Source organism: Vulpes vulpes, chromosome 10, assembly GCF_048418805.1.
Source record: "Vulpes vulpes isolate BD-2025 chromosome 10, VulVul3, whole genome shotgun sequence".
Lineage (NCBI taxonomy): Eukaryota > Metazoa > Chordata > Mammalia > Carnivora > Canidae > Vulpes > Vulpes vulpes.
The window spans coordinates 10,746,633-10,765,409 of NC_132789.1; the positions used below are offsets into that span (position 1 = coordinate 10,746,633).

At 47.5% G+C, this 18,777-nt stretch overlaps 1 protein-coding gene across 4 annotated transcripts in view; it reads left to right on the forward strand.

Annotated features, from left to right (window-relative positions):
• The window catches only part of TPCN1 (two pore segment channel 1), a 63,375-nt gene that overhangs the window by 17,358 nt on the left and 27,240 nt on the right, over nt 1-18,777 (forward strand). For 3 of the 4 annotated variants that reach the window (XM_026018904.2, XM_072722883.1, XM_072722884.1), the window contains exon 3: nt 14,063-14,190. In XM_026018904.2, coding sequence (XP_025874689.1) covers nt 14,063-14,190 — 128 coding nt within the window. Of the gene's footprint in view, nt 1-3,952; nt 4,125-14,062; nt 14,191-18,777 lie in introns of those variants that run through there. The other variant, XM_072722885.1, reaches the window with a different exon arrangement.

The following is an 18,777-nucleotide window of genomic DNA, read 5'->3' on the forward strand; positions in this document are numbered from 1 at the left end:
TGACCGCGTAGGCTCTCAGGCCCCCATTGGCTCCTCTGGGAGCAGCAAGAGCCAGACAAGCTCAGGTCTCCAGAGAAGGGGCATGCTTCAGCCCTCAAGCTCTCTGCACAATGTCAGCTTCCAACCACTGAGACTTCCCCCAAAGGGCCTGTGCCTCCGGCCACCTCACCCCTTGTCCTGGCTCTTCTGAGCAGAGCTGCTAAGTGGCCTCGGAAGGTCTAGGTGCAGGGGGCGTGGCCAGTGTCTGTGAAAGCCAGGTCCAGCCAGCCTCCCTTGTGCTTCCATGCAGGGGCCGGTGCGGACCTCTGGTCTATGCTGGCAGGACCATCGACTGACACATCAAGTGGCATTGTGGCAAATGAATCTCATAGCCAGACTCGTCCTCTGAGGAGTCGCTTGTCTGCTGACCTCTTGCAGAAGCTCTGGGAGCGCCGGGTGCAGTGAAAATGCCTTATCCCGGTGTGCTCTTCCACAGCTCCCTTCCTGGTCCTTGTGTGGTTCACAATTAGCATTTCTGATGCTTCCAAGTGAATGCGGGACAGATGTTCACACAGGTGCTGCACTCCTCATTGGGTAAACAGAGTAGAGCTTGCAGCCTGTGTGAGAGTGTGTGTGTGTGTGTGTGTGTGTGTGTGTGAGAGAGAGAGAGAGAGAGAGAGAGAGAGAAAGAAGCGGGGAGGGGGGGTTTGACGTGTGCATGGACATATAAGTGTCTTTTCAAGGCACCCGAAGCACTTTGCACATGGTAGGTGTTCAGTAAATACTTTGTGATGAGTGATCAGTACTAGTGAAAGCCCTTTGTCTCAGTAAACCCCGTGACACAGAGGCATGAAGTAGAATTGCAAGCCGAGTCTTGAAATACGCAGATGAAGGAAGGAGAAATCTCCTCTTGCCTCACCAAGAAATTAACCTGCGGGCATCTGGCAACCACTTGTTTTCTCTCCGCCTGGGCAGAAGGGATGGTGCTGGGGTGTGCTGTAGCGGCCAGACCACGCGGTGAGGAGGCTGAGACAGCGGAAGTGAGCTCGGTGGCTCCCCGAGAGGTACCTGCCCTACACCAGTGAGCTCACCGTGCTCCCCTGGGAAAACTAACTAGCAATTTTGCTGTGCAGTGTTTGTAGATGCGGTTACGATATTCACCAAGATCAACCACCTTGCCGTGTATTTCCAATTGGCACACCCAGTTGGGTTGGTTCCTTTTGAAACCCAGTGGCTCTGGCCCTGTCTCCTTGATGTGGCTGACAGCTGGTCTGCTGCTCCTGCCTTGTCTCCGCCTTTGTCAGCTTCAGGATCACCGAACCCTCTACAGTTTCCCAGACATGCCCTGCTGTTTGCTTTCCGGAGCTTTATGCATGACCTTCCTTGTTTCTGGAAGGTCCCTCTCATCACACCCCCATCCACCTTGTGATCCCTCTTCATCCTTCATTCTTCAGAACTGGCCCAGACATCACCCCCGAATTTCCCTGCCTTTGCCTACTGGCCTCCATGGAGGGTAGTTGTCACATCCTTTTCTAGGCTGTTATAACTAAGAAATGACTTTAATACACCATAATCACATTCTTTCTCTTGCCTCCTGATTGTGAGCCCCATGAAGACAAAGTACCTGGTTTGACTTTTTCAAATCCAATATGTGGCACAATGCCTGGGCTACAGTAGATGCTGAATAAATGTCTCTAAATTAAACCGTATTTGTATCAAGAAGGCCAGCCTTTTAAAATTTCACCCACCCTGTTCTCTCCCAGATTCCTGCATAACTTAAGAACCTTGCAGAGTTGCTATCAAGGTCATGTTCAATGGAGCCTGCTTCTCCCTCTGCCTGTGTCTCTGCCTCTCTCTCATTCTCTCTCTCTCTCTCTCTCTCTCTCTGTGTGTCTGTCATGAATAAATATAAATCTTAAAAAAAAGAAAAAAGAAAGGTCATGTTCACAACCTCAGGATGTGAGCATGCTGCGTAGCCAGTTGGAGATGTGTACTTGGAGCAGTAGTCACTACCCTAAATTACCGAGAGGCACTCATTTCCCCAGTCCCTCCCAAGAGCCTCTGCGTACAGCCCCTGCTCCCAACCTTCTAGCCATTTTCCTGCCAGTTCAGGGCCCTTCAGTGACTGAACTCCTGTATCTACAGAGAATCTGGAGATTTGGCCACTCAGGTCCCTGTCAGCTGGCCGGAAACAAAGTTGAAGGTGGCACAGGGCGTTATCCTGGCCACTTCCAGATCGGGGCTCCTCCTTCTAGAACAATGCTTGACCCATAGCACTGGCCTAGTTGAGCCTTTTGTTTTTCTTTTCCTCCTCTGGCCTGAGCCTTTGGCAGGACGGGTTTCAGGCTCCAGGCCAGTGATTCAAACTAGCTTGGCTCTGTGTCAGTTCCTGCCTTTCTAGAGGTCAATATATCTGCCCCGGGGCTCTGTCCATGTTTGCAGTCTTTATTAGCATGCATGGATAACAGGAGTCTATGTCCCCTGCCATCTTGCATCCAGTCGTCAGAACGAGAGGGCCTGAGCAGAAGGAAATGTGCACTCTGCTTTCTTTCGGCAGCGTGTCTTTTGCCCGATTTTTATCTGGGGGCCTTTGAAGAGTCAGCCAGCGCAGAAGCAGTGCCCAGAAAACTCATCAGTGTCACTCTGGTTTATTTGCCTCTTCTCTTTGAGTTTTTTCCCATGGAGTGGGGCTCTCAGCGACAACTGGCGAACGGTTGGGCGATTGCTCGTTGTCATTCTGGTGGGCACTGGTTTTCCAGAGGGCTCCGGGTGCTTTGTGGGTATTCACATTTGTTTCTGTGACGCTCAGAGCACAGTTGGCCCCAGTCCCAGTTAATGGGTAGAGAAACTGAGGCTCTGGGGATGCAGAGAGTGAACCGGGGAAGGGGGACAGGGAGGGAGGGGCATGGTAGGGAGTGACCCTGGGTATCCAGGGCCAGGTTGCATCTTGAAGAGGATATGCAGGGTAGGTGTGTTTGAGAAGGGGTGAGGTTGTGCACCTGTAAGAGAAGGAGAAGCAGAAGGAGGGAGGATTGAATGAGAGTAAAGTCCTCCATTTATACCTGCCCAGAAGCACTCATGGCCTGGCGTTCTTTCCCATCTAGGAGCTCATAGGCCTTTCTCCAAAGCAACTTCTTGCCCTAGGTCCCAAAGGTCTCAGTGGCTTACTCAGCCCATGAAGACCCTGCCCTTGCCCTTGCCGAGTGGGGAGTTGGATCACAGAAGCCTTCCCCTCCTGCCCATTCTCTCCCTTTCCTCCCTGGTGCAGCTTTATGGTGGCATATGGAAACTGTTTCTATTTACCCAGCACCGCCAGGATGCTGCTGCACGCTGTGCTCCAGCGAACGGAAACCTTGGATTCCCCGCAGGGTCATTTCAGAGGCTGCATGCAAAGCAGCCAGCTGTTTTGCAGGGAGCGTCTGGGCCCTGTTACATCAGCGTGGAGGAAGCGTTACCATCTGTGCAAACAGGTCATCCTGGTTTGTCTGCGGCCTGTCCTCTGAACAGGGAACTTCTCTCAGACTTGGAGTCAATGTTTTGTTACTGTCCTTGTGTATTCTGATGCCTGCTCATTCAGCCTTTCCTTTCAGCTTCTTCCTCTCCTCCTGCCAGTGATTTTGTGTTCACCTCCCTGGGCTGATTGCCAGGATTCAGGAAGGGTATAGTTAAGGGGTAGGTGTTGCATAAACCTTTAGTGGCTAAGGTCTGCGGGGGCCCCAGGCCTGAGGCCGCAGCCTGGTTTTCACACAGGAGAACTCTGCCTAGGGCAGCAGAAGTGCAGAACAACATGTTTCCCTTTCAGGGGACTTTCCCCCCAGAGGCCCAGAATGGGATCTTCCTGGTTGCCAAGAATGTTCCTGGTCAGCTAGCTTCCTCTGGCCCTTTTAAAACCTCCTGCCAGCGGGAGCCAGTGGAGAAGCTGGCTTGCTGGGAGGGCCTGGAATCCTGCTCCTCCCACCCTCCTGCACCTGCTGTGTGTCTTTTTCCCTTCTTCCCTCCCGCTTGCAGTCCGGCTGCCTCCTAGGAATTGGACATGCAGAGGCCAGGGCCACCAGCCATTGTCTTCCTGGAGGAGGTAGTGGAGGGCCAGCTCCCCAACAGCCCTGTGGTGAGGTCATCCAGTCTCCACCAGCTGGGCCCTTGCGGTATGCCTTGACCTTGCCTTTCTAGCTCACCTGGAAGAGCTCACCTGCTCCGGGTGAGGGCAGTGCCAAAGTCTGAAGTCATGGATATTGATTCTCACGGGGTCTCTAATAATCCCTAGTGTGAGAGGTAGTCTTGGCCCCTAGGGTTGGGCTGGACCCGGGGTGCTGTGGGGAGAGCCTCTGTGACTGCTTTGTTTTATGGGACTCTCCCTGTGCAGGGGGCATCTGTGTGAGCACATCATTCACCTGGAGACCTGGGAGCCGGTATTTCTCCAGGAAGTGCAGATTTGGCCAGGGTGGCAGGAATAGGTGGGGTGGGCAAGGCAGCAGGGCAGGTGGCTACTCACAGCCCCTGGGGTCTGAGGCTCCCCAGATAGATGATCCAGAGCAGACCCAGGGGGCACGGTGTGTGGACCTTAACCATGCACATGAAGTGCCACATTATTCCCTGGCACTTCATGCCCATTGGTGATCAATCAGGGGAACTAGGAGTCCTTGCATGTCCTCCCACATCCTGCTTCAAAGGAGTCTTTCCTAAGGAAGCCCACTGGGATCTGTTCCCCAAGAGGCAGGGCCTCATACCCCCAAACACCCCACTGTCTGAAACACAGGCCCACAGTCTGTGTCCTCGGGCTCTGGTGCCCCCCTTCCCCCAGCCCTCTGGCCTCTGACCTGCCCCCTGTACCCCTGCCTTCCTCTCCTTTATTGGCTATAATTGTTTTGCCTGTTTCAGAAGCCTTTGAACATGCCTTATAGTACAGCAAGAAAGCACTTGGGATTTGGAGCATTTCCATCACCTCTGTGGCCACTTTTCCAGCCTAGAAAGTGGGAAGCAGTGTTCAGTGGGGCAGGGAATTAGGACCCACGTGATGCCCCAGCCCCCTTATTTGCGGTGCACTGAAAGTGCTTCTGGACTTGGCTGCAGGGCTGCCCCCTCTGCGTGAGGGCTGCCTATAAAAGGAACAGGATAAGCCAGGGGCTCCCTGCCTTCCATTTGCGCCCTTTCTATAATCCCTAAATGTGCGTCCAGCCGCTGCCGAGCCACTGGAGCCAGGTGTAAAGGGGGCTCTGTGAGATCTCCTGTGGCTTTCCTGAAAAGCCCCGCAGCCTGCCCCCACCCCCACCCCCCAGAGCCTTTCAGCCCTCCCTGCATATAAGAGCCACAAATAAGCTATGGGGCTTTGCTTTTGGGGACCTAGTAAGCAAGCCAAGTTCTGTGTTCTGAGCAAGCATCAGGTTGAATGGTTAGAACAAAGTCCGCTCGGGAGGGGAGGCTCCTCCATTCTCTCTTCCTGGCTCTGCCAGTCACATTTTTCCTTTTCTTTTTAAGGGTCTGCTCTGAATTATTCTTATACAAAATAGTGCCTCTCAAACAAATCCTTAAAAGAATGATCTTTAGAAAACACAGAGATCAAGTCACTGCCCCTTAATGCCCCCTGGTACTCCCACTGTACTCCTTGAAGGAGCCCCAAGCTCTGTGCATGCCTCCTGGGCCCTGCCCTGCAGTCACTGGCCCGGGGAGTGCACTCTAGAATCTTTGGGGAAGAGCTTTTTCTCATTTAATTTCGGGTATTTGTGGAGCATTTGTGCATCTTGCTCAACACTGTTCTGGGCCCTGGGTACTCTACAGCAAGACAAAAGTTCCTCTCCTCACAGAGCTAACATTCCAGGAAGGGAAACAGACACTAAACAGGCCAAGAAGTAAATAAATGCCCCAGGGGGAAGCGCGGAGGAGGATTGGGCAAGCCAGTGAAGTGATTTACAAAGATGTGAGAAATCCGGGGAGGGCAAGAGGGAACTTAAGGAAGTGCAGAGGTCCTTAGGAAGAACCTTCCCCGCCTGTCCCAGGACAATAAGGAGGCCAGCATGTCTGGAGCAAGAGGGTGGGTGGGGTGAGACATCTCAGTCTCCTAGGCCCTTTTAATCCAAGGAAGGACTTGGAGTCTTCTTGGGAGCTAGATGCTGCAGTCTATTTGGGGCAGAGGAGTGATACCATCTGGCTTAGGTTTTTAAAGGATTATTGTTATGCTGAACTACAGAATTACTTAAAACACACACAAACAACAAAGAACTTCTCTGGCATAGAGACTAGACAAAGTCAGGGCCCAGGAGTAGGGAGCCCAGTTGGTAGAAGGGGTTGTGCTTCCCTGGGGAAGAGGTGGCTTGGGCCATGGCAGAGGGATGGAGTGAGTAAGTCGTGGGATCTTATGGTCCAAGCACAGCCAGTTATCTGGGCGTCATTCAGCCTAACAAATTAAGGGTGTATGAGTGGGTGAGTGGGTGAGCCTTCTGACTCTCCAGGATGCTTCTGCCCTGGGATTTGTGTGAGTGTGGCTGCTCTGTTCAGTGCTTTAGGTAAAAAAAAAATACTTTCTTGCCACCCTGCCAAGACCTTTTGCCTGTCTGTCAGTCACTCCTGGCTCTCAGTGGGCATCCCAGGTGCCCCGGCCAACAGAATGAAAAGCCCAATCGCTTCTCTCTGATGGGTCTCATAGCTGTGTGCACAGTGGAGCCACCCACCACATTTCTCTGGTGAGGGATGAATGATCAGTGTTTGTGTTAAGAAAGGCGCTAGATGGGGAGCCAGGAGACCTGAGTGCAAGACTTGGTGTCCCACCACTCCCTGGCCCCCAGTTCCCCACCTCTAAAAGGTGGACATTGAATTAAGTGGTCTCCACCACCCATGCCAGACCTGATAGTCATTGTTTCCAAGATGAGCAGCAGAAAGTACCCCAAAATCTAAGCACCACTACAGTGTTCCTCAAATTTACAAACATAATGAGAATGAATCACCAGGAAAAGGAAATGTAGCAACCATGTCAATGACTATGGCAGTGTCCAAAAGTGGGCTCCAATTCCCAGATTGATGTCCGCCCAGCCCATAATACACCGTCTTACACCGGCTGCCTACCTGCCGAGCACAGAGGGTGACCCTCCTCTGTAATTAAGCATGGAGCTTTTAAACATAGACCCGGTTCACTTTCTGAATGTGTGAGACCCTGGACAAGTTCACCCTTGTTCTGTGCTTCCATTATCTTATCCGTAAAATGGGGACAATTGTGGTAGGTTGTGAGGATGAAGTTCATATGTATATGGAGTGCTTGGCAGAATGCGGCAGAAGCTAAGTTGCTGAACTCTAAGGTATGTCCATCTGGGGGGCTGCAGTTAATCAGGGGAAGGAGAGGGATGAGTGTGCTAAAGGACGCCCTTACCCTATCTGTGCAGCCAGGCGGTGTTTGTGGAAGACTGTTGATAACTAGCAAGGTCCAGGCGGCTGGTCCTGCCTGCGGGAAGCTCATGAACTTGAGTTGTTTTTAAGGCCATCTGCCCCTACCTGCTGTCTCTTCAGAGTCTCTGTGTACCTGTAAACCTATGTACTTTCCAACCTAGATGTTGGAAAATGCAATGGCAGCTAGTCCAGCTCCCCACGTGCTGGGTGAATCTCCTTTCTGTTGAAACATCCCCATGGTTGGCTGTGGAACATCTTCTTGAGGCCCCTTGGTGATGGGGTCCTTGCTGCCTTAGCAGACAGGTGGCTCTGCAGGGCAGGGGCTCTCCAGGTACCTCCTGTCCCCACCCGGGTCTTCTGGGCACTGCCCTCTGCCCCTGGGGATGCCCACGAAGCCAGTGAGTGGATGAACAAGGCAATTGTTGGTTTAAAATTATTTTATGAAGAATAATTTCCAACTTACAGATCATATTTAGAATAAAATAACAAGTACGTACCCAGCTGTAAGAGGGCCTAGCATTTACTTACTTTAGCAAATCAAACATGACAGTTAAAGCCCCCTCTGCCCAGGGCGTCATTGGTCAACTCTGCTTGTTGGAAAGGCCCTCCCTGTGACATCCCCTCCTGGGTCCTCATTCTGCCCTTTGCAGCCCTGCAACACGTCTGCTCACACACACCAGCCAGCTCCCTGTGATCTGTGACCATGGAGTATACATTTTATCTCTGTGGTGCTCACTGTCACATGGAGGCTCCTGCATCCTCAGTGTTCCATAGTAACCAGCTGCCCTCTGGAGCCCATGAGCGCCAAGCTGATGATCCACCCAGAGCTTGGGAAGGAACGTAATCCTAAAGACACTTGCCGGCCTCGATCCATATCAGCGATCCATATCAGCTCCATGCAGGTGAGGAAGTCTGAGTTTTTCCTGAGGGCAGGCCATTACGAGATCTAAAGCAGCAGAGCACAATCATGTTGATGCTTTGCTGATCTCATTCTGCAACCAGATGAACCAGATGCCTGGAGTCAAGTGGCCAGGAAATGCTGGGGCAGTGAGAGCCAGTCTGAGGGCCTCTTACTGTCTTATAGCTGAATGGCAGGAGACCACCCCCCACCCTACCCCACCCTCCCCAGACCTGGTGACTTACTGGCTGTGATAGTGGAGAGAAAGGTGATGTCAAAGCTTTCCATCAAAGACTGGAAGCCTGGTCCTTTTCCCTGTCCCAGTGGTCCCTGTGGATTTCAGAAACTGGAGGGAACTGTTGTTTGTGGCTTTGAGGGGAAGACGGCACCCAAACCAGGGCACCTCAGGGTTCTGCCAGGCAAAACCCACTGGTGTGGGTGTGAGTTGCAAGGAGCAGCCCACGCTGGGGGGTTGCTGTAGCCTTCCGGGTCACAGTGGTGTGCAGTGTATGTGGTGAAGGCCAGAGGGCAAAAACTGGGAGGGCCAGGTGCCTTCTCCCACCAGAAAGGGTGGAAGGACATCAGATCTATCTGCTAAGAGCCCCAAGAGAGAGGAAGGGCTGAGAAGGTTCACACAGAGGATCTCAGACAGGGGCTCACACAGATGCCAGTGTCTAGTGCCGGCTGGGAAAGCCGCACTAATGTCCACTGCCATCTGTGCCAGCTCACGGCTGCCCACCCCACACTGGTCCTGCTATTTCTTTCACCTAGGACTGCTGTGGTGTGGGCATGGGCTCCTGCCGTGGCAAGTGAAGGTTGCAGAGGACGGGCACAGGCACACGAAGTCACGGCACCGTCCAGCTGTCTGCCTGCGGCTTCTCCTACTTGGGAGGTGCTTTTTGGCTCCTGCTTCCCTGGTCTACATGAATGCATCCGGGAAGGTGGTTTGACCTTCTCCTGTCCCTGCCTAGGGCTTAGTTCTTCCAGAAATGGACACTGGGGGTGGAGTCGGGGAATCTCTGCCTTGGGTAGAGAAGGACCAGGATGGTCAAGGGTGAGCTGCAGCCAGATGTGCCACCTCCTGCTTGTAACTTTGTGAAGTGATGGAACTGCTGCTGTATGTTTCATCCTTTTGGCACTACCCTGACACCCTTTCCAGGCTTCCATTTCTTGAGCAGCACGTAGCCTGCTGATGGGGAACTAATCACCCAGTTCCGCATCTCAGCCCTGCTTGCTGCTCACTGCTTGGGCTCAGGAAGGTACCTGGCCTTTCTGTGACTTAGATTCCTCAAGTCTGAAGTGGGTTAATAGTACCTTCTTCATAGGATTGTCATGAGCATTACATGGTCAGTTGGTATAAAGCACTTATATATGTGTCAATTATCTATTGCTATATAGCAGAGTACCATAAAACATAGTGCTTGAAAATAGCAGATATTGCCTTGAGATATTTTGTGCAAGAATCTGCAGTTTGGTGGTGCCCAATGGAGGGGCTTATCTCTCTGCCACGCAATGTCAGTTTGGACACTTGGCTAGGGCTACAAGGTCTGATTTTGAGATGGTTCATTTACCTGACTGGCAGGTTGCAGGCTGTTGGCAGGGTGCTCAGCTGGGCTGTGGACAGGGGGCTTTCCTTCTTCTCCACAGGCCTCTCCACCACACAACATGGTGGCTGTTCCATGAGCAAGGATCCCACTAGAAAAAGGTGATGGTGTCCTTATGATCTAGCCTCAGAAGTCATTAGCATTATGTCCTCCATCCTACATTGGTCAAGATAGGCACAAAGGCTCACTGGTTTCAAGAGGGAGACATGGGCTTTGCCTGTTTGTGGGGAAGCAGAAGGGTTCTAGAAGAGCACATAGAATAAAAGATCATGCTGTGACTATATTTGGGAAATAAAATCTGCCACAGCATAGGTTTTGGCATGTAGTAAGCCTCAATAAATGTTTATTACCACTAGTTTAAAACCATTGTCAGGGGTGCCTTGGTGGCTCAGTTGGTTGGGTGTCTGCCTTTAGCTCAGGTCATGGTCCTGGGGTCCTGGGATCGAACCCTGCATCAGGCTCCCTATTCAGTGGGGAGTCTGCTTCTCTCTCTGCCTCTGCCACTCTCCCTGCTCGTTCTTTCTCTTTCATTCTCAACTAAATAAATAAAATCTTTTTTTAAAAAAAAAAAAAAGACTATAGTCAGCTGTGCTTCTCCCCAGATTCCTCTTTCTTAGAAGGTGGTAGTATAGTATAGTGGTTAAATGCATCTGCTCTGGAGCCAGGCTGCCTGGGGTCAAATCTTAGCTTTGCCCTGTAGAGCTGGGTAACCTTGGTTGAATTGCTTAACCTCCTCCTGCGGTAGCATTTATGATAGTACATACCTCTTGGGATTATAAGGATTACATCAGCATGGAGTACAAACACAGAGCCTGTGAGTAGTGTTAACTCCTTTCATATGGGCTTCATTGGTGCAGTCCCTTCCAGAAAGACTCTCCTAGCACACATTCTCCTAGTTACACATCCTAGCAAAGGAGATGAAGCTCCAGCCAGAGTAGGTTTGTGAACTGGAAGTCCCTGTATTTCCAGAAGCCTGAAGGTTGAGAGGGGAGAGAGTGAAGTATACTGTTTTAAGATTCTTATCCTATGCATGAAGTGGCATGATGCCACTTGAAAGTGGACTGTGGTAAATTAAAAATGTATAAAATGTATCCTGTAAACCCTAAAGCAACCTCTAAGTAACAAAAGAAAGCATTGCAGCTAAGCCAACAAAGGAGATAAAATAGAATCATAATAAATATTCAGTGATCCAAAAGAAGGCAGAAAAAGAGAACAAAGAACAGATGGGACAACTATAAAAAAAATAGCAAGATGGTATATTTAAACCTAACCATATCAATAATTACATTAAATGTGAGTAATCTAAATACTCCAATTAAAAGGCAGAGATTTTCAGATTGGGGTGAGGAAGCAAGATCAAACTATATGCTGCCTCTAAGAAACACAGTTTAAATATAAAGAACTAAGAGATTAAAAGTAAAAGAATAGAAAAAACCACTCTAATCACTAATCTAAAGAAATAATTAAAAGTTGGAGTAAATATGTTAACAATAGGTAAAGACTTGTGTATATTTAGAGAATGCATGTATGTATATATAAAATAACTCTCAAAATTCAAAAATAAGAAAATAACCCAAAAAAGAAAACAAATGAAAGATTTGAAGATGCTTCAACTAAAACATACAGGTGACATATAGGCATATGGAAAGATGATCAATATTATTAGTCCTAATGCAAATTAAAAGCATTGAGATTGGGATGCCTGGGTAGTTCAGTGGTTGAGCATCTTCCTTCAGTTCAGGGTATGACCTCGGGGTCCTGGGATCGAGTCCCACATCAGGCTCCCTGCAGGGAGCTTGCTTCTCCCTCTGCCTATGTCTCTGCCTCTCTCTCTGTGTCTTTCATTAATAAATAGATAACAGCTTTAAAATAAATAAATAAAAGCATTGAGATTAAAACAATGCAATACTATCCCACAGTATTTAGAATGGTCAGGATTAAGAAGGCTGAGTGTGACAGGTGTGGTTGAATGTATGGAGGAATGAGGACTCTCCTGCACTGCAAGTGGTAATATAAAATGGGTACAGTCTTTGGAAAACAGTCTGACAGTTTCTTAAAAAGTTAAACGTATGATCTAGTGATTTCACCCCTAGGTATTTACCCCAAAGAAATGAAAGCATGTGTCCATACAAAGCTCTGTACATGCATGTTCCTAGCAGCTTTATTTGAAACAGCCCCAAACTGGAAGCAGTCTCAGTGTCCATCAACAGGTGAGGGGATGAACTGTGGCACATCTATACAATGGTATGCTACTCAGCCAAAAAAAATCCAAAATGAGCTATTGAATCACCATTACAACATGGATGATTTTCAAAGTACTCACGCTGAGGGAGAGAAGCCAAACAAAAAAAGAACACATGCTCCGTGATTCCATCTGTATAAACTTCTGAGATGCAGATTCATCTAATAGCGACAGGGCCTAGATCAGGGTTGCCTGGGTGTGGATGAGCGGGCATGGATGTATGATCTTCATTGTAGTGATGGTTTCACAAGTGTGTGCATATATCAGAACATATCAAATTGTGCATTTTACTGTGTGTCAAATTTATCTAAATAAAATTATTCTTAAAAGTAGGTGAAGAAGAGTTTTGCAGGATCCTGCTGCCCCTGGCTGGCAGTTCAAGCTTAGAAGGACCAGTTATGACCCTGCAGACATAGGAACTCTGCCTATTTTCTCCCCTTTACTATTTGGTGGTGAGCCTTACATTTTTGCTTCCTGCCACCTCTGCATGTCTCCTTATTCAAACATGTTTCATTCATCTTCCTGTAGGTGGATCAGTTTGAGTGTGAATTGTGGGCAATGAGATTCTCATCCTAGATGATGATAAATCTTCCCAATAAATTAACAAGTTGAAAGTCATTTCTTGGTGCCTTTGTTTACCATGTATCAGTAGACATGCTTGAGTGTTGTGACAAACCCAGTTTAAACAAGCCTAAGTATAAAAGGATCTTTATAGGCTCAGATTTTGGCGGTAGATATGAGGCACAGTTCAATCTTAGGGCTGGAACTAATGTTATCTCTGTGATTCTTTTGTTCTCTCTTGGCTTCCTTCTCAGGGAGGCTTCCCTCACGTGGTGGTGCCAGAGGCAGCCACCCGCCAGCAACAGGGAAAGAGCCCCACCTTCCTGAGTGGTCTAGGAAAAGGTCCGAGTTCAGCCATCATTGGCTGGGCTTGGGATAGTACCCCTGCCTGGACCAATCCCTGTCCAGGGGAATGAGGTGCTTTTATTGCACCTGCCCTGGAGACGGGTAGAGTCAGCCAGAGACAAAGAAGGTGGGGTGGTGAGAATAAGGAGAGGATGCTCTTCAAAGGCAGATGGGGTCAGTATTACTGGAAGTAAAGAGGCATGGGTGTCAGCAGGGAAAAACAACAGATGAGCCTACACCAGGGAACAAATCCAATTATTTTTATGTTTTAACCAAGTAGGATTTAACATACTTCCAAAAGTCAAAAGTGTACAAAAGAGGGGAGCCTGGGTGGCTCAGTTGGTTAAGTGTCCGGCTCTTGATTGAGGCTCAGGTCATGATCTCAGGGTCCTGGGATTGAGCCCTGCATGGGCTCTACACTCAGTGGGAAGTCTGTCTGCTGGAGATTCTCTTTCTCTCTCTGCCCCTCCTCTTGCTCTCTTTTTCTCTAAAATAAATAATTTTTTAAAATGATTTTATCTATTTATTCATGAGAAACACAGAGAGAGAGGCAGAGACACAGGCAGAGGGAGAAGCAGGTTCCCTGTGGGGAGCCCGATGTGGGACTCGAACTCTGGACTCTGGGATCATGCTCTGGGCTGAAGGCAGATACTCAATTGCTGAGCCACCCAGATGTCTCAAATAAATTAATTTTTAAGAAGTATACAGAAAGATCACTTTGAGTAACACTTTAATGCTGGCCCCCCACCCCTTGTAAGGAAATTTATCCTTCTTGTTTCATAGATATATGTATGTTTTCTTCTTTCCTCCCTTTTTCTTTTTTACACAAAAGATAGCATATTATATATGCTCTTTGAACTAGGTTTTTTCATTTAACAAGAAAATGAAAAGCATTTTTAATTAGCCATGCTAATTCCTGCTATTATTACATGGGATGGAGCATTGACTTGTAGATAATGGGACATACAGGTGAGCATACGAGCCCTTTCTTCTGGTGAATGGTGTTTTTATCCTCTTGAGCCTACACTGTAAATGAATCACTCTCCTCTTCCTATGCAGATGGAGGCAGCTATGCTGTCCAGGACTCCCAGACCTCCAGCCTCGGCTTGGGGGGTGAGAGTCCCCCATCAAGCCCCACGGGACACAACTGGGAGATCAATTATCAAGAGGCAGCAATCTACCTCCAGGTGAGCATCTCTGATCAGGATCTGTTTTGGGTGCCTGTTGGCCAAGTAGTGTTCCCAGGGTAACCTACATCCCCAGAAATTCAGTTCAGGCTTTGGTTCCCATCTCTGCTCTGTGTGTGTGAGTGAGCTTTGCGTCTGTAAGATGGGGATAACCAACCTGATCATGCCCAGACAGGGAGGGCGATGTGTATGAGCTTTTTTGTGACCCCCACCCAGGATGGGGTCCTGCCTGACCCTGAGTCTCCCTGAGTCTATCCACTTGACCTTCTCTGGCCTTGTCCACCTTCTCAAGGGCACACTGGCAGTCAGTTCTCAAGGGAGGAGTTCTTTAAATACATAATGCTGTAGTAGGGCTTTGTCAGCCTGGTATGGGAACTTAGACACCTTTATTCCTTTCCCGTTAATTTGCTGTGCTGCTTTCATGTTTGTTGTTTCTTACTTGGTTCTTGTTTTTTCTTTTCCTCTCTCTCTTTCTTTCAATTAAAAAAATTTTTCCTTCTTTTTTTAAAATATTTTATGTATTTATTCATGAGAGACACATACAGAGAGGCAAAGACATAAGCAGAGGGAGAAGCAGGCTCCTTGTGGGGAGCCCAGTGCAGGGCTCGATTTGAGGACCCTGGGATGATGACCTGAGCTGAAGGTAGATGCTCAACCACTGAGCTATCCAGGTGCCCCCCAAAATACTTTCTTTATAGAAGTAATACATACTCATTGCAGTAAGTTTAGGGGCTGTGGAAAAAAAAACATTCCCTTAAGTCACTGCCAACATTCTTAAAGAACAATACATAGGTTTTATGTGTTTTGTAAAGTAGTTTTAAAGTCACGTGGTATCTACGGTTGTATGGTCTTTTTTCTCATAGTGTGTAACAGAAGCTCTTTTTATGTTATCATGACCCTATAAACAAATTTTAATGATTTTATATCTGGTAAATGTATCCTAATTTATTTAAACCTATCCTGATAAGGCTGGATATTTCCCCTTTTACTGCTTCCCTTATTGTATGTTATGTGTTTCCCCATTATAGATTATAATCCAACGACAGTCTATGCAGAGAGTTATTTCTCTCTGTCACTTTAATATCCAAGATTATTTTATTAGAAAAGCCTCTAGAAAGTGGAATTACCAGATGGATGGAATCAACATTTTTAGGGCCCTTGATGTACAGTTCTCAAGTGCTCTCCAAAGGGGATATTGCCTCTTAGCTGCCCGTCTCACTGTCTGTGGCATTGCCACTTTAATTGCCACTATAAGATTTCCATCTCTTGTGCACATGAGGTTTAGGCATGGACATGGAATCTTTCTTAAATTCACTCGAATAATAATTTTCCGTAATCTTTTCTCTTTGAAGCAGCTCTCATACTGCACGTATGTGTTTTCTTTTTTCTTTTTCTTTTTTTTTTTATTGGAGTTCAATTTGCCAACATACAGTATATCATCCAGGGCTCATCCCGTCAAGTGCCCTCCTCAGTGCCCATCACCCAGTCAGCCCAACCCCCTGCCCACCTCCCCTTCCACTGCCCCTTGTTCGTTTCCCAGAGTTAGGAATCTCTCATGACCTGTCACCCTCTCTGATATTTCCCACTCATTTTCCTCTCCTTTCCCCTTTATTCCCTTTCACTATTTTTTATATTCCCCAAATGAATGAGACCATATAATGTTTGTCCTTCTCCGATTGACTTATTTCACTCAGTATAATACCCTCCAGCTCCATCTACACTGAAGCAAATGGTGGGTATTTGTCATTTCTAATGGCTGAGTAATATTCCATTGTATACATAAACCACATCTTCTTTATCCATTCATCTTTCGATGGACACCGAGGCTCCTTCCACAGTTTGGCTATTGTGGACATTGCTGCTATAAACATCGAGGTGCAGGTGTCCCGGCGTTTCACTACATCTGTATCTTTGGGGTAAATCCCCAGCAGTGCAATTGCTGGGTCGTAGGGCAGGTCTATTTTTAACTCTTTGAGGAACCTCCCCACAGTTTTCCAGAGTGGCTGCACCAGTTCACATTCCCACCAACAGTGTAAGAGGGTTCCCTTTTCTCCGCATCCTCTCCAGCATTTGTGGTTTCCTGCCTTGTTAATTTTCCCCATTCTCCCTGGTGTGAGGTGGTATTTCATTGTGGTTTTGATTTGTATTTCCCTGATGGCAAGTGATGCAGAGCATTTTCTCATATGCGTGTTGGCCATGTCTATGTCTTCCTCTGTGAGATTTCTCTTCATGTTTTTTGCCCATTTCATGATTGGATTGTTTGTTTCTTTGCTGTTGAGTTTCATAAGTTCTTTATAGATCTTGGATACTAGCCCTTTATCTGAGAGGTCATTTGCAAATCTCTTCTCCCATTCTGTAGGTTGTCTTTTAGTTTTGTTGACTGTTTCTTTTGCTGTGCAGAAGCTTTTTATCTTGATTAGGTCCCAATAATTCATTTTTGCTTTTGTTTCCCTTGCCTTCATAGATGTATCTTGCAAGACGTTGCTGTGGCCAAGTTCAAAAAGGGTGTTGCCTGAGTTCTCCTCTAGGATTTGGATGGATTCTTGTCTCACATTTAGATCTTTCATCCATTTTGAGTTTATCTTTGTGTATGGTGTAAGAGAATGGTCTAGTTTCATTCTTCTGCATGTGGATGTCCAATTTTCCCAGCTCCATTTATTGAAGAGACTGTCTTTTTACCAGTGGAGAGTCTTTCCTGCTTTGTTGAATATTAGTTGACCATAGAGTTGAGGGGCCCTTTCTGGGTTCTCTATTCTGTTCCATTGATCTATGTGTCTGTTTTTGTGCCAGTACCACACTGTCTTGATGATCACAGCTTTGTAGTACAACCTGAAATCTGGCATTGTGATGCCCCCAGTTCTGGTTTTCTTTTTTAATATTCCCCTGGCTATTTGGGGTCTTTTCTGATTCCACACAATGTTTTGTTATTTCTTTTGAAAGACTTCATTACATTTGGATATTTATTTGGTAGTCATTCACTTGTCTTTCTGCTGCTCATGTTTTATGCAGCCTCACATGAGTTGTACCCCTCAGCAGATGCATTCTGATCCAGGTTAAGGCAATAGAAATGTTTTGGGGACATTTTGGTGAGCTCAGGCATGTCTGTTGATGATCTGGCAGGGTCCCCCAGGGTCTCCCTGTGCACCGTCATCTTCTTCAAGGTTGACTAAGATGCTGCAGAAGAGTATGGGGTGGGTCAAAAATCAGAGTTAGGATGGCCTAGGAGACTTCAGAAATTTGGTAATTCTTTCTCTCCTTAAGAGAGTGAGCAACCCCCACCAAGGTGGTTTGATCGTCTCCCATTTATAGACTAGCTGCTGACACTCAGAGGGGCTAAAGGAGTCCAAGGCCAACCAGCTAGTAAGTTACAGAGTGTGGATTTAACCAGGTCTGGCTCGGGGCACCTCGGTGGCTCAATGGTTGAGCATCTGCCTTTGGCTCAGGTCGTGACCCCAGGGTCCTGGGATCGAGTCCCGCATCAGGCTCCCCACAGGGAGCCTGCTTCTCCCTCTGCCTTTCTGTGTCTCTCATGAATAAATAAAATCTTAAAAAAAAAAAAAAAAAAAAAAACGCAAAACAACCATGTCCAGCTCACTTCCAAAGGATGCTCTTTCTTCTGTACTTTGTAGCTTCGTTTCCAAACCTGACTACATGTATCCATTTGAAAATGAGCTGTGTGGTTGTGGAAAAAGAGCTACAGAACTGCAAATGTAGTAGGATAATTTTCATATAGCATTTATATATATATATATATATACCCATACACACATAAGTAGGTTCATACACACATATAGTAACATATACCTATGTGTGCATGCACAGATCCCCACTCACATCTGGAAAGTAGTTCACCTAAGTGTGAAAGGTGATTATCTTTGGCTGATGGAATTTTTACTGCCATATAATCCTGTGTGTTATTTGAATTATTTTACCAACAATGATTGATTGATTGATTGATTGATTGATTGATTTATTTATTTTAAAGATATTATTTATTTATTCATGAGAGACACACAGAGAGAGGCAGAGACATAGGCAGAGAGAGAAGCAGGCTCCATGCAGGGAGCCCAATGTGGGACCCGATCCTGGGACCACAGGATCATGACCTGAGCCACAGGCAGGCGCTTAACTGCTGATCCACCCAAGTGTCCCACAATGCATCATTAAAAGAAATAATAAAAAAAGAAAAGCAGAACTCAGATGCCTGTGAACAATAATCATGGCTGTTTCTGGGGGGTAGGTGTAGGTGGTGTCACACATGGTCTTCTTTTTCATGCTCTGTGGCTGAGCTGCAGCATGGCCCCCGAACCAGGTGGCTGGTGTACTCAGGTAACTGACTCCTTGCTGCTTTGAGGATACCTGGTATCTGTGGTTTCCTCTCTTCCCAAATTTTACCTATTGATTCACACACCCTTGGGAGCCATGTACTCTGCTCTGCTCTGCAGTCCCAATGCCTCTGAGACAGACCTGGCTTCCTGGGTGGACTTCCACCCCAGGGAGCAGAGAGAGAACGAAGCTGGAAGTCACGTACAACTGGCCTGTCTTCTTATTTCTTGTAATCTAGTTCATGATCAGCAGTGAGGAAAC